The 16,521-nt window shown below is 40.5% G+C and overlaps 1 protein-coding gene across 5 annotated transcripts in view; it reads left to right on the forward strand.

Moving 5' to 3' along the window:
* The window catches only part of PACS1 (phosphofurin acidic cluster sorting protein 1), a 142,741-nt gene that overhangs the window by 95,261 nt on the left and 30,959 nt on the right, over positions 1-16,521 (forward strand). For all 5 annotated transcript variants that reach the window (XM_034644646.1, XM_034644645.1, XM_011221547.3 and 2 more), the window contains exons 2-3: positions 5,264-5,351; positions 16,271-16,360. In XM_034644646.1, the coding sequence (XP_034500537.1) occupies positions 5,264-5,351; positions 16,271-16,360 (178 nt within the window). The remainder of the gene's footprint in view (positions 1-5,263; positions 5,352-16,270; positions 16,361-16,521) is intronic.

The following is a 16,521-nucleotide window of genomic DNA, read 5'->3' on the forward strand; positions in this document are numbered from 1 at the left end:
AAAAAAAAAAAAAAAAAAAAAAAAAAAGATAGCAGTTTATTTCTTACTTAAAAAAATTAAAAATCCAGAGATAAACAGTCCACGGCTGATACAGTAGCTTCTACGGTGTCGTCAAGGATCCTGACTTCTCTCTAATTTACATTCCTGACACATGGCTTGAATTATCAAGGTTTCCTCATGGTCCAAGTTAGTTGCAGGAGCTAAAGCCATCAGCCTGCATTGCAGACCAGAAGAAGGTAAAAGGATCTGTCAGTTGAGTGGACTACCTTTAAAAAAATCTTCCCACAAGTTCACTTACACATCGGCCACATTTTAGCCATGTGTTCTCGACTAGCTGCAAAAGAAGCTGGAAAGCATGGTCTTTTATTTTAAGAAGCAACATGCTCAGCCAAAAATCGGTGCTCTGTTCTTAAGTAGGAAGGGGAAAATAGATGTTGGATAGGCAATTAGCAGACTCTAGGACACTGGGTAGAACCTTCCGTTAAAAAGAAGAAACAGTTTAGGGGCAACTGGGTGGCTCAGTTGGTTAAGTGTCTGCCTTCAGCTCAGGTCATGATCCCAAGGTCCTGGGATCGAGCCCCATGTCAGGCTTCCTGCTCAATGGGGAATTTGCTTCTCCCTCTCCCCCTGCCCCTCTCCCCTGCCCATACTGTCTCTCGCCCATGTGCGTTCTCTCTCTTTCAAATAAATAAAATGTTTTAAAAAACAGTTTTATTGAAGTATAATTGACATACAATAAGCTGCACATATTTAAAGTGTACAGTTTGACAAGTTTTGACATAAATACATACTTGTGAAACCATCATTACAGTTAAGATAATGAACATATCCATCACCCCAATAGTACCCATTTGCAATTATCCCTTCCCACCCACTCTGTTTTGGGGTTCCACAAGACAACCACTGGGTTCAATGATTCCTAAGGGGACTCACAGGACTCAGAATACATAGTCATAGTCACAGCTATGATTTATTTCAGCAGAAGGGTAAAGAGCTAAGTCAGTGAAGAGAAAGAGGTACATGGGCAGAACCTGGAGGAAACCAGGTGCAAGCTTTCAAGAGTCTTCTTCCAGTGAAGTCACACAATATACACTGAATTGTGACAACTAGGAAATATTGTTACCAGGGAAGCTCATTAGAGACCTAGTGCAGAGGTTTTTACTGGGGGCTGGTCAGTTTGTGTACCCTTGTCCTAGCACATAGCGAAATACAGACTGCCAGATAGGGAAGTTATACCTGTGGCTTGCACTGTATTTTCTGTTGGGCAAGAAGTTTACTACTCAGGATATTGGGGTGGAGCTAAGACTGAAACAGGTTTGTGTCTTTATATTTGCTCTCTTCAGTACGTTTCCTCCCATCTTCTCTCAAATTCATTCCAGTTAGGCCTTCATTTTCACTATACTGTGAAACTGGTCTTGTCAAGGTACATGGAACTAAATTCAGTCATCTCTTCTCAGTCTTCGTCTTGGCCCATCAGCAGCACTTGATAAAGCCAACCATTCTGTCTTGGCTTCTAGAATATCACATTTATTTGGTATTCCCTCTACCTTGCTGGTTGATCCTTCTTGATCACCTTTGCTAGTTCGTCATCTTCACCTCTGTCTGTCTTTAATGGTGAAGTATTCTTGAGCTTAACCCTGGTACTCTTCTCTTTGTGCATGTCCTCATTCTGTGGATCATCTCATCCAGCCTTGTGACTAATTCCATCTCTATGCCACACTTGCATATTGATGTTTCCAGCCTGGAGACAAACTTGTATATCTAACTCTCTACTCAACGTGTCTACTTAGAAATCTAATAGACATCTCAAACTTAGAGTGTTCAAAGTTGAAGTCTTGCCCTTAAACTCCTCAAACGTGCTTTACCAAGTTTTCCCCATTTCAGTTAACGATAACCCTACCTTTCTAGATGTTCAGGCCAAAAACTCAGGAGTTGACCAACATCTTCAATAGTGTATCCAGAATTCAAACCATTTTTTACTACCGCCACTGCTGCCATCCTGCTACCACCCTCTAAACCACTAGTAGTCCATTGCTTGCAGTATGACAGTTGCCTTCTAACTCAACTTTTCCCTTCTCCCCTTTGCATTCCTTCATTCTGTCCTAATAGAACAGCTAGAAGAATCCTATTAAAATGTAAAACATGCCTGGAGCGCCTGGGTGGCTCAGTTGGTTAGGCAGCTACCTTCAGCTTAGGTCATAATCTCAGACTCATTGTCCTTGGGTTCTCTTGGGAGCGAGGCATAGGAATAGGAATGTAATTAATGTCTACTAATAAACTACCAACGGTTTTCTTGAATGATTGTACGATTTTGCACTTTTACCAACCACACGGGGGATTTCTGGTTATGCCACATCTTCACTAGCACTTGGAATTATTAGTGTTTATAATTTTGGTGTAAAGTTATTTTCTGTTGGGAAAAACTGATTGAAACAGGAGTGTGATCAGGGAAGGACCCTTCTATTTAGGCCTTGGATTCTGTATTTTAACTGCATAAGAAGTACCCAACCAATAAAACATAGAGTAACAAGAAAACCTAAGATCAGAATCTCCCTCAGCCTCTTTTGCACTGCAACACCTCCAGTCAGAACATCTTGCCAGGCTCAGTCAGGCTTAGTCATCCTCGGAACTGTCTGGAACTGTTACAGTCAACTACGTGTGAGTATGGGTTTAAGGAGAAATGTATCTCATTTCCTTGGAGTTTTTCTGTTATTTTAAAATATATGTTGAAAATATTTACTTGTAATTAAAATAATTTCTTCTAACTTTCTAATAAAGTGCCTTGTAGTAACTTAATTTGGCTTCTGGGCTAAGATAGGCCTAAATTTGCATCTTGGCTCGACCACTTTCTGTGTGATCTTGGTCAAGTCTCTTAATCCTTCTGGCATTCTCATCTGTAAAATGGGCATATTACTCACCTCTTAGAATTATTTTGAGACTTACATGAAATAATGCAATATATATCAAGCAACTGGTACATGGTAGATGCTTAATGAGTCATAGACATTTTTCTTCTACTTTGAAGAACTAGAATGCATTTAAATCCCCATATCCCTTTGAGTCATACCATTAAAAACAAACAAATAAAAAAGATCTATTGAACTGATTGCCAGTAGAATGAAAATCAGTGTGGTGTGTCTAGTTTCTAAGCAAACACTGATCATATCCAGTCTTGCTGTTACTTTGTTACCTAAGGTATTAAATCATTCTTGGGGCGCCTGGGTGGTGCAGTCATGAAGCGTCTGCCTTCGGCTCAGGGTGTGATCCCAGCGTTCTGGGATCAAGCCCCACATTAGGCTCCTCTGCTAGGAGCCTGCTTCTTCCTCTCTCACTCCCCCTGCTTGTGATCCCTCTCTCGCTGTCTGTCTCTCTCTGTCAAATAAATAAATAAAATCTTTAAAAAAAATAAATAAATCATTCTTGGCTCTCATATTGACATAAGGTGCTGTGGCACAAAGGCTTATTTATTTGTTCAATAAACATTTATTGGTCTATGATGTGTTATTCCTTCCTAACAAAATTCTGCCATATTATCCTATAATTTTTACATGTTGTGTAAGAGGAAAGATGGCCCAGAGCCTTACGGGACATAAAAGAGCTGAGGACAAGGAGTTTACATAATGTAAGTCGTTACTTTTCTTCCCCTGTGGATTGTGTCATCTTCATTAGGCTAAGGACCACATCCTCTATGATTCTCACAACTAATCCAGTGCCCAACACACAGGAGATGCTCACTAGATGTGTGGAATATATAAAAGAGTGAAGAAGGATCACAAGCAGAGGGGAAGAAACACGTGCCCCAGATTTATTCCTGTGACTCTTTATATCTTGCAGTGAGTTTATTCAGCACCAGCAGATCAGTCTGAGGGTAGAAAATGTTTGCTTTGGAAAGAAACAAAAACCTAACCCATCAAAAGCATTCATAATTAGCAGTCTGCAATGAGGAGCAAAATGTGGCCTATCCAGCCTCTTCCATTTGTCCATCCAGTCATGTTCCCTTTCCTTTCCGGCAAGGCTTGAAAATCAATTGAACAACGTAGTTACATTTCTTAATAGCCAACTATGTGGAATATAATAATCCCTTTGGTGTTGGCAGAACCAGAGTTCCTTTTGGGTCAACACATCTCTACTTGGAAGGGAAAAGAGAAACATACAATGCTGAGGGTAGGCATTGAGGAGGAGATTTTGGAAGAGCGAGCGGGAGCGCAGGTGATTCCAGTTTAACAAATCTGAGCATGTTTTAGGAGCACAGGTGAGGGAGTCGGTGACTGAGGAGGCATTGAGGAATTGTAAAATTTTATTTAACAGATATTTGCTGAGTAATTGTAGTGTTGTGCTCAGCCCTTTGGTAGAAGGCCCAGAGGGGTGGCACTCAAGGAGCAAAAAGAAGTTCAGTATGACTGGAGCTTAGTGCATGGAGTGGAGAGAGGTAAGACAGGTAGAAAGCAGGAACAAGAGAGCTACAGCACTGGAGAGAGAGGAAGCATAAAGTAGAGTCTAATTCTGAGGACTTGTTATGACTCTGGTAAACAGCATCCTTTGTGTGACTCCCCATTCACCAGCGCCTCTCCAAGGAAGGGAATGTTCTGGACTTGAACCAACCAAACCAGAAGCAGAAAGGCAGTATCCAAAGTTTCCCTCCTAACTCCTGCTAGAAGACCAGGGTAGCCCTATCTTGGAGGGCAAGGTCAGATTACAGTTGCTGACTCCAGAGCAAGGGACAGTCCTATCTCTTTCAGGTAGGGGAACTTTCTCATTGTGGCACTGAAGATTTTCTGCATACCTGAAGCACAATTCAGCTGAAATCCAAATTGTGGCCATTTCAGTCATTTTCTGCAAATGGTATCTATTTTGTTTGTGTGGATTGCCTCCTGGTTGCTACAGATTTACATCTGTAAATGTTTCAGGTGTGATAAGATGTAAAGTGGAAGAGGGACTGGATAAGCAAAATAAACATCTATACCTGCCCTTGGTATACGTACGCCTCTCCCCTCAGAAATTGTTCCCACGTGTTAGAAGTAGAAAAGGGTGTCAGTTTTAGCTTGAGATCATTGGACATCCACAGAGGTTCATGGAATGATGTACCTTTTGACAATTCTCAAGGATCAGAATTAGACAGGAGGGTGCTCTATAACTAAAGGGGACACAGTTTGGCATTCTGACATTCTTACTTTAGGTAAAGCACTGTTTCCCCAACATCATGTCACTTCTCTCATAAGCTCCTTATGTTTGACTGGATTGTCTTTCTCAAAATTTTTTCTAGGCTGTTCAGCTTGACCCTGAAGAAACTCGTCATGCTAAAAGAAATGGACAAAGATCTTAACTCAGTGGTCATTGCTGTGAAGCTACAGGTGAGTTGAGCAAGATTGTTTGTTCAGAGTCCAAGGAAGCTTTTAGGACTCCAGAAATACTGATGGGGGACTACCACTTCCCTCCTTCCCTCCTTTCCTCCTTCCCTCCTCCCCTCCATTCCTTCCTCCACAGCCAAGCAAGAAACAGTAGTGTAAGATGACTGAGTTCATGAGAACTAATGAGTCCCAGTTCTCTGTCTCTTAGTTAAACCACTCAGTTTCTTTAAACCTTAGTTTCTTTGTCTGAAGATTTAGAACTTGGTCCTTCCTGCCCTGCATATCCAACAGGATTAGTCTGAAGATCAGGTGATACAGATGCTAAAGTGTTTGATAAATGATTCAGAAATTGCTGCGACGGCCGGTGCCTGTTTCAGTCCCAGCGTTTCTGGGTCCAAACAAATGCATGGGTTGGAGAAGCACTTTGGAGGTTTTCTGTAAGGTAGAAGAAATTTTGTAGATTATTGTTTCAGACTTGGCAGTTAAAAATTTACTGGAATATTTTTACTTCTGGGTAATCTACCCATTAAACTCCTTATATTTACTCAGTGTCTTCAAGGGACCCAAAATATTTCACAAACATTCGTACTCTAAGCATTCCCGAAGTTCAGGAAAGAAGGGAGAACTGAACTACAGGAAGGTTAAGGAATTTACCTGTTGCCAGCTAATTACCAGGTGGCAGAAGTGGTGTTAGAAACTAAAGAGAAGGTAATTTATATATAGTCATTAAACTCCACTACTAGGCCTTCCTTAACTGTTAAGTCCTTCCTAATGATGACTCCCTAGAGCTTACTGAGATTCTGGAGTCATTAAATAATGATTGGATTCTTCAGCTTAAGAATTGTGTATTTAGGGGCGCCTGGGTGGCACAGCGGTTGAGCGTCTGCCTTTGGCTCAGGGCGTGATCCTGGCGTTATGGGATCGAGCCCCGCATCAGGCTCTTCCGCTATGAGCCTGCTTCTTCCTCTCCCACTCCCCCTGCTTGTGTTCCCTGTCTCGCTGGCTGTCTCTATCTCTGTCGAATAAATAAATAAAATCTTTAAAAAAAAAAAAAAAAAAAAAAGAATTGTGTATTTAGTAAATTCTTACTCATTGAAGAGTAGTGAACTATATGGATAACTCCCTACTCACCAGCATATTTTATTAGCTAGATCAGCTGTGATGCAGCAGTTTATTGTTCTAATACTGGCTTCATTAAATTCCATGTCCGTAGTACTCACGGTGTGTGTACCATACACTGAGGTCCTCAGCTCTCTTTCTGAGATAAATACATTATCTTAATTTAGTCCTCAAAACTTAAGGCATTTTATTACTCCTTATGAATTCCTGCATGTCTCACTTCATAGTCTGATTCCCTGTTCATCTTTGGACATAAGTCCTCCCAGTTCTGTGAAACATTCCCAGGCACCCTGAGTTGAAAAAGCGAGTATGGAGCAATCATGTGCAAGTGGAGACTTTCAGTGTCTCTGCTTCCTGTCCTGATTTTGCACCCATTTCTAGGTTATGGGCAGGGTTCCAGTTTTCAGGAATTGTTGCCTTTGCTAAAAGCTGTTGCTTTCCAATGCAAACAGTGTTGGTATGGTTTCAGAAATTCCCCACTGCTTTTGCTATCCCCACAGTCAAATGCCTTTGCCAAAAGAAATAATTTCCTTTATTTCCTGATTAAATATTTAACATTCTGTAAAATTTAAAATCATACCAAAAAACTATAAATATCCTGAATTTTTTATTGTTTTACTTCCAAGCAGCTGGAAGTAATTACAGATGCTGTCATATTCGTTTATCCAGTGACCTGTTTATTCATTTAATAAATTTTTATTGAGCATCTATTATATGCAAAGCATTGCTCTAGGCACAGGGGACACAGCAGTGAGGGGATGAAGCAGAAATGGGAAACATGCATAAAGCACTTTTTTAAAAAAAAGATTTATTTATGTATTTATTTATTTATTTGAGAGAGAGAGAGAATCTCAAGCAAACTCCCTGCTGAGTGTGGAGCCTGACGCAGGGCTTCATCTCATAACCCTGAGATCATGACCCAAGCTGAAATCAAGAGTTGGACACCTAACTGACCAAGCCTCCCAGGTGCCCCAAACATACCTAAAGCCCTTCTGCTTCATAGTGAAGTATACTGTTGTCTTGAAGAAATACTTGTACAATTCAGTTGTGAATTAAATATCTGCTTTTGGGGGCACCTGGGTGGCTCAGTCATTCAATGGTCTGACTCTTGATTTCAGCTCAGGTCATGATCTTGGGTCGTAAGATGGAGCCCCGCGCCAAGGTTCTGCACTGGGCATGGAGCCTGCTTAAGATTCTCTCCCTCTCCCTCTGCCCCTCCCCCTGCTCGTGTTCATGCACTCTCTTGCTCTCTCAAATAAATAAATATATAAAATAACTGCTTTTTTTTACGGAACACCATTTTTATGTGAAAGAAGGCCATATAGATAAACTGGTTATTCAAACTCAGCTACTTGGAAGATATTTTCTTGAAAATGAGCAAAGTGAACCTATCACTTCAAGGGAAACAACTGAGAATACTTTTGGCCAATGATAAATAAAATTTGATCTTTCAAGTGAAAATTAGAATTTTGGAAAATGTGTCTGTCACTATAAGCTTCACAGCTTCCCAATTCTTAAGGATTTTTCTGAAGAGATCAGTGACAATAGTAATGATAATAATTTTTTAAATTGTAGGGGCGCCTGGGTGGCACAGCGGTTAGGTGTCTGCCTTCGGCTCAGGGCGTGATCCCGGCGTTGTGGGATCGAGCCCCACATCAGGCTCCTCCGCTATGAGCCTGCTTCTTCCTCTCCCACTCCCCCTGCTTGTGTTCCCTCTCTCACTGGCTGTCTCTATCTCTGTCAAATAAATAAATAAAATCTTTAAAAAAAAATGATTTTTTAAATTGTATAATTAAAAATATGTAACATTTGAAAGGTTTGTCTAACTCAGTGAACCAGTGTTTTCCAGATGACCAATGCATGATGTTACAAAATCATGCTGGGTAAAAGATCCATTCAAAGAACGAAATAGACCAATGGATTGGATTTTTATTTTTAACCTTTTATTTTGAAATAATTTAAAATTTTCAGAAGAGATGCAGGATAGTACATAGAGTTCCTGTATTCCCTTTGCCCAGCTTTTCCCAGTTAACATCTTTCTTAGCCATGGTACGTTTATCAAAACTAAGAAATTATCATTGGTACAATACTATTAACTAAATTAAAGACTTTATTCAGATTTCCCAGTTTTTCCACTGTTGTCCTTTTTCTGTCAATTTATTGGATTTTAATATATAACAATGCTACAAAAGCCTCCTCCTTTTTTTATCTTCGTATCTTCTTGAGTCTGAATTTTTTTCATACACTCAACCAAAACAATATTTTGCAACAAATTGAATACAGAAGCAGGTAGGGAATCCAGTTGTCTTCTATTAGCCACACATTAAAGAGATTTGCAGAAATGTAAAAGTATACCCTCTCCTTCATACTGCTGTTGAGAATGTAAAATGATGCAGCCACCGTGGAAACAGACTGGCAGTTCCTGAAAATGTGTGACATAGAGTTACCAGACGACCCAGCAATTCCACTCCTAGATGGTACCCAAGAAAAATGAAAACATGTCCATATAAAATCTTGCACATAAATGCTCATTGCAGCATCTTTTCATAATACCTAAAAATTGGAAACAAGTCCATTAACTGAAGAATGGATATGTAAAAAGGTGGTATAAAAAAATAAAGTATATCCATGCTACAACACGAACCTTGAAAACATTGTGCTAAATGAAAGGCAGGCACAAAAGACCACACACTGTATGATTCCATTTATATGAAATGTCTACAATAGGTAAATTGATAGAGTCCAAAAGTAAATTGGGGTTGCCTAGGGCTGGGGTGAAGAAGGTTAGTAGGTGACAACTAGAGTATGGGGTTTCTTCTTGGGGTGATGAAAACGCTCTAGAATTGATTGTGGTAATGTTTGCACAGCTCTGGATATCCTAAAAGCCATTGAATTTTACGCTTTAAATGGGTGAATTGTACAGTATTTGAATTATATCCCAATAAAATTGTTATTTAAAAAAACATGCCATCTTCTTACTACATTGTTTTTGTTTTGGAAAAGATATTTTTCATAAAAATGTTTTTATGTAAACACATGAAAGGTTTATTTTTTAAGTGAATTAATCACATTTTTAAATATCTCAGTTGTAATTCCTAATATGGTAAATACTGATGGATGTACCTACATAAACAAAAGCTATTTGGGTATATAATTTTTGAGTGTAAAAAGATTCTGAGACTGAAAAGTTTTAGAATCATTGTAGTAGAAGGAAAGAGACAACTAACATAATAAATAAGAACATTATCCACAGACTGGACTTGAAATCTAATTCATTCTGGGAGGCATGTTGGATAGCAGCAGCCTATCTTCCATTATTTAAATGGGAAAAATAACAATGAATTCTCAGACATCCAAGAAACCTCCACCTATTTCTTCAGATATTACTACAACACTCCTAAATATCTATGTGACCATTCACCAATAATCTTATATTTTAAAAAGAGGCATTTAAAATACTAGGAACCTCGGGGCGCCTGGGTGGCTCAGTCATTAAGCGTCTGCCTTCGGCTCAGGGCGTGATCCCGGCGTTATGGGATCAAGCCCCGCATTAGGCTCCTCCGCTATGAGCCCGCTTCTTTCTCTCCCATTCCCCCTGCTTGTGTTCCCTCTCTCGCTGGCTGTCTGTCTCTATCTCTGTCGAATAAATAAATAAATAATCTTTTAAATAAATCAATAAATAAAATAAATAAAATACTAGGAACCGGAGCACCTGAGTAGTTCAGTTGGTTAGGCATCTGCCTTCAGTTCAGGTCATGATCCTGGGGTCCTGGAATCCAGCCCCACATCAGGCTTCTCACTCAGTGGGGAACCTGCTTCTCCCTCTCCCTCTGCCTACCCCTCCCCCACTCATGCTCTCTCTCAAGCACACCAGGAACCTAATTTTTACTGCATTAATACTCCTTAATGCGTATTTTATGTGCTGTAAGTAACGATATTGTATCAGATATAAATTGCTCTGCTTCTGTACTGCAAATGAAGATATACTGTTACATAGCTTAAAGATGATATGTAAAGATACTAAAGATAATTTTGAAATTGGACCCAAGTTGGTGGTGCCCCAGGCACCTGGAAGAAGCAAGTACTGGGACCCATGAAGAGCATATCTTTGAAGGAGGGTGGGAAAGATGAGAAATGTAATGCACCGTGCTTTAGAAGTGCCAATGCTCACTGTGATCCTGTGACAGCCCTGCACTCTATGTCCTGTTACCTGCACACGCAGATTGGGTTTAACAGGTTTGCAATTCAGATAATGCAACTAGGATAGAAATTCTTACTAGTATTTATAGCACATATTTGGATAGCGAGAGTTCAAATAGTGAGGGCTGCTGCTATTGGAAGGAGATATGTCCTATGGGGAAATAAATAAAAGAAGATAAAGGGATGGAGTATGCCAGAGGTGAGGGAAGGTACAAATTATACGTGGTGGTCAGGGTAGGCCTCATTGAGAAGATGACATTTATGCAAAGACTTTGAAGGAGGTGAGGGAGGGAGCCATGCAATATCTGGAGAAAGAACAGTCTAGGTAGGGGGAAACAGCAAGGCAAGGCCCTAGGGCAGGCGTATGTCTGACGGAATCAATAGGAAGGAGGAGGTGGCCAGTGAGGCTGGAGAGGAGTGAGAACAGTAGGAGATGAAGTTAAAGAAGTAGGGGGGACAGGATGTGCGTAGTTAATTGCAAGGTCTCTGGTTTTCAATCTGTGTGAATTGGAGGGTTTGAGCAAAGGACTGATGGTATCACTCTAGCTGTTGTATGGTGAAGAGACTTATAGTTGAGAAAGAGGAATCAGGAAGACCAGTTAACAAGCCATAACAGTGATTCAGGCAAGAGATGAGGGTAGCACCGGAGTTTTTTCTTTTCTTTTTAAAGCTTATTTAAGCACTCCCTCTACACCCGACATGGGGCTTGAACTCATGACCCCGAGATCAAGAGCCCCATGCTACCAACCAAGCCAGCCAGGCGCTCCACCAGTTTTTCTTGAGCAAGACTGTGGGTATAGCAGATTTGGAGGGAAATGTCCAAAAAGTCAGCCCTTCGTATTATGTTTGTGATGCCTATTAAACGTCCAGGAGGAAATGTTGAATAAACAATTGAATATATAGGTTTAGAGTCCAGGAGGGAGGTCTGGGATAGAGATATAACCTGAAGAGTGTATTTAATTAAGACCCTAAGCTTGGATGAGAGAATTAGGAGTAGGGTGAATATAGAGAACAAGTCTAAGGATTAAGGTCCCAGGTACTCCAACATTAGGAAGTCAGTGAGGAGAGGAAGGACCTGAAACAGAGACCAAGAAAGAGTAACCAGAGGATAAGAGGAAATCCAAGAGAGTATGGGGTTCTGGAAGCCAGGTGAAGGAAGTGTTGCTGGAAGTCAGGAGTGATCGGCTCTATCAAAAGCTGCAGATAGATCAAAGGAGATGAGAACAGGTCATTAGATTCTTTAAAGCGAAGATTATTTGAGACCTTGTCAATAGCATTTTTGGTGGACTGGTGGAGATAGGAAGAGTGATTGGAATGCATTTAAGAGAAAATGAAAGAGGACTTCAGGAGAGTAAAAATAGACAACTCTTGAGGTGTTTGCTACAAAGTGAAGACAAGATACAGGTTCGTAGCCAGCAGGGCATGTGGGGATGAGAGAGTTGTTGTTGTTGTTGTTGTTGTTGTTGTTGTTGCAGGGCATGTGGGGATGAGAGAGTTGTTGTTGTTGTTGTTGTTGTTGTTGTTGTTGTTTAAGATGAGAGAACAGCATGTTTGTTAGTGGAAATGATCCAGAAAAAAGAGGAAAGTTGATTATGTAGGAGAGGAACGACTGGATAGAAGAGCATTTGAGCCGGTGAGAAGGGGTGAGCTCTGGTGCCCAAGTGGAACGGTTGAGTTTAGATGGGAGAGGATCCTTCGTCTGTACAACAGGAGGGACGAAGGATACATGAGCACAGATGCACTAAGTAGGTAGGTGTGCTGGGAGTTGTGGGAGCCCTTTTCCCCTTGCTTGCATTTTGTCAGCAAAGTAGGAATCAAGGTTATCAGCTTAGAATGAGCAGAAGTAAGGAGGTGTTAGGGGTTTGGGGGAAAATGAGAAAGTATAAAACTGCCATCAAGTAGATTAGAAACGTGGAAAGACTTGGGACAATACAGAGTAATTGCTAGGCTGCCTTGTCAGCCCACTACTGATTTGGGGTCATATATTAAAGACAGACCTGTTCGCCTGATTATATGATTTTCTCTGGGCATGTTCAGCTGGTGCAGTTGGATTATTTTTCTTTTTTTTCTCTCTTTTTTTTTTTAGATTTTATTTATTTGAGAGAGCAGGAGCAGAGGGAGAGGGAGAACCAGAATTCCTGCTGAGGAGGGAGCCCAGTGCGGGACTGGGATTATGACCTGAGCTGAATGCAGATGTTTAACTGACTGAGCCACCCAGGCACCCTGCAGTCGGATTTAAACAGGGTTGTAATTTTTACCAAATGAGTATGGGAGACTAGCAGCAGAGCACAGGAGTGAAGTGTGTGTGCAAGAACATGTTTATAAAGATTGACTGTGGCATTTAAGCTGGGTAAGGAGGAAAGGGGGACAACAGGAGCCTGAGGAAAATTGAAACAATGGAAGGATCCTTGGATTGTAGGCCCTGGTGGGTCTGAAGGATTATTGTTGTTGACAAACCAGAGAGAATGAGCTGAAAAGATAGGTGGTAATCAGAGAGTGGGGAGCATGAAACTGAGATTAGGTATTGGTTGTAATTATTGGTAATGATAAGATCCGGAGGGTGATCATGTGAGTGAGTAGCTAAAACAATTGTGAGGACAAGATCATCAGGAGACAGGGATTATGGGATTGAAGCAGCCAAGGTGTAGGAGAGAGCATATATTGAAATCATAGAGAGTTATGGCTGGTGTAGTACTGGGGAGAAGAACAGTGAGTGAGGAGCTAAAATCAAGAAATGAGCAAGAATGACTACAGTTAAAGATCCCAGCAACAGCAGGGAATAGAGGGTAATATGAACTGAGGGCAGGATTTTTAGAGAGGTGGAGGGGAGAATGTTCTAGAGCTGGTGATGAAAACAAGGAGGACACTTTCCCCATCTCCAGTCCAGCGGTGTGGGTTATGGGAGAAAAACGGCCATGATTTGAGAGCGTTACCCAAGAAGCCGTGTCTTCAGTGGAGATGAGGTTTCAGCTAGAGCGGGGTTTTTTTATCAGTGGCACTAGACATATGGAGTCTGTGCATCATAGGATGGTCAGCAACAACCCTGGCCTCTACCCTCTAGAAATACTTCACATGCACACACACACACCAGTTTTAATGACCAAAAATATCTCTAAATATTGCCAAATGTCTCCTGCCTCTGGTTGGAACCACTGCTCTATATAAACCACATTTTGAATTCTTTCAGCACTTCTGAGATTCATTTTACAGAGATTTTTTTAAATCAAATAAATCAGTAAAGTCAGGTGAAAATTTGTCAAGAATCTTGTTCATAATAGTGGTTACTACAAAAAGTGTTATTTAGCAGATGAGGCAGAATTTCCTTTATTATTTTTCAGTGGTATGCTGTAATACTATTCTCGTTACAAAAACATTGTGGTGAAATATTGTATTTAGATTTTCCTTCTTGCATTAAACAAAACTTGCATTTTGTAAAAACAAAAATTAGAAATGGATATAAAAACTAAATGTAAAAACTAAAATTATAAAATTAAAGGGAAACAGCAGACTATCTGCTCCAACACAGCAGAGTAACTTCACAATCTTAGAGTAGACAAAGATTTCTTAGCTAGGACAGAATGCATTAACCACAAAAAAATAATAAAGTATACTTGATCAAAATTAAATACTTCATCAAAAGACCTTTAAGAAAATAAGTAGGCAAGACAATATTTACAATACATACATCTGACAAGTGACTTGTATACATAAAAAAAAAGTCTTACAACTCAAAAACAAGTTAAACAAACCTGGATGAAAATATTTGATGAGGGACCTCCTAAATGGCAGTTTACAAATGATCAATAAACTAATGGAAAGGTGCTTAATAGTAGTAGTCATCAGGGAAATGCAAATTGCAACCACAGCAATACTCCACTGTATGTACCCCTTAGAATCCGTGAATCAAAGCCTGATCACACCAAATGCTGGTGAAGATACAGAGTAACTGGCGCTCTCATACACTGCTGCTGGGGGTAGAAATGGTACCAACACTTTAGAAATTGGTCTGGCAGTTTCTCATAAAGTTAAACATACATCTACCCTAAGACCCAGCAATTTCCTGTCCTAGGTGTTTGCCCAAGAAAAAGTAACACATATGTCTACACAGACTTGTAGCAAGAATGGCGACGTTAGCCATAATAGCCAAAAACTAGAAACAACCCAAATGTGAATGTTCAGCAACAGTAGAATGGACAAAGTGTGCTATATTCATAGAATGGAATTCCACTCGGCAATAAAAAGGAATGAACTAATACATGCAACACCCTGTATGAACCTCAAAAAATGATGTTTAAAGAAGCCCAACTAGAAGAGTACATACCATATGACTCCATTTATATGGAATTTTAGAATTGACAAAACTAACATGATGAAAGAAATCAGAACAGTGCTTACCTCTGAAAGAGTAGTGTAGAACTGTTTGGGAAGGATCACAGAGTTTTTCTGGACCAATGGAAATGATGTACGTCCTGAGACAGATGTGGGTGACACAGGTAGATGCATTTATCAACTCATTGATCTGTGTACTGGAGATCTGGGCATTTCACCGTGTTTAAATTAAACCTCAATTTTTTTTTTGAAAAAGTAATTTATACAAATTTACTGGTATTCCTTAGGCCCTCCTGTTGATCTCTTTTTACACTTCAGGAATAGTTTGGCCCAACTTTATTTTTAGAGCTAAAAATGCTTGGGTAACTAGCCCGTTGTTAGTTTGGAAGGAAAGGTTCCTGCGAAAAAATTAAGCTGAGACCTGAAAGATGAGGGCCTTAGGTATGTGTAGAAGCATGAATGAGCATCCAAGAGGGAAGGAAAAAAAAAAAAAAGCATGTGAAAAGAAAGTCCCAAAGACAAGACAGTGCTGGTGAAGTGTCAATTTGAAGAGGAAGAAGGGAGTCAGAGGTGAGTGTGGGGAGGGTACTGCTACCCGCCCGGCTCTTCTTCCGGAGTGTTAGGAGAACTCCCATGCAAGAATAAATCACTTTCATGTGAAAACCTTTCATGAATGCACAACATAATACATATAAAATCATACCTATGATGTGGCTTGATTTTAATGAGTTTAACGAAAACCGATAAAATAAGAATATTTGTAGGGGCGCCTGGGTGGCACAGCGGTTAAGCGTCTGCCTTCAGCTCAGGGCGTGATCCCGGCCTTATGGGATCGAGCCCCACATCAGGCTCCTCTGCTATGAGCCTGCTTCTTCCTCTCCCACTCCCCCTGCTTGTGTTCCCTCTCTCGCTGGCTGTCTCTATCTCTGTCGAATAAATAAATAAAATCTTTAAAAAAAAAAAAAGAATATTTGTAGAGGGGCACCTGGGTGGCTCAGTCGTTAAGCATCTGCCTTCGGCTCAGGGCATGATCCTGGCGTCCCCGGATCGAGCCCCACATCAAGCTCCTCTGCTGGGAGCCTGCTTCTTCCCCTCCCACTCCCCCTGCTTGTGTTCCCTCTCTCGCTGGCTGTCTCTCTGTCAAATAAATGAATAAAATCTAAAAAAAAAAAAAAAAAGAATATTTGTAGAGTTTAAATTTGTTTGCAAACTTAGTATTTCTTTTGGTCTGATTTTTGATGATACACATTTGACCTATTTTTTCTTGGTTTCAGGGTTCAAAAAGGATTCTTCGCTCCAATGAGATCATCCTTCCAGCTAGTGGACTGGTGGAAACAGAACTCCAATTAACCTTCTCCCTCCAGGTGAGAATCCACTCAATCTTTGTCACTAATGTCCAGTCTAGTCCCTAAATAGTCCTTTAATCTGGAGACTGTTTTATCCAAGAGCAACCATAGCACAATGAATTAAAGTCACCCAATGAATTGAGCCTCTAGAGCTAGCCTGAAGGACCGAAGCGATCCCT

The sequence above is a fragment of the Ailuropoda melanoleuca genome, chromosome 16 (assembly GCF_002007445.2).
Source record: "Ailuropoda melanoleuca isolate Jingjing chromosome 16, ASM200744v2, whole genome shotgun sequence".
In the NCBI taxonomy this organism is placed as follows: domain Eukaryota; kingdom Metazoa; phylum Chordata; class Mammalia; order Carnivora; family Ursidae; genus Ailuropoda; species Ailuropoda melanoleuca.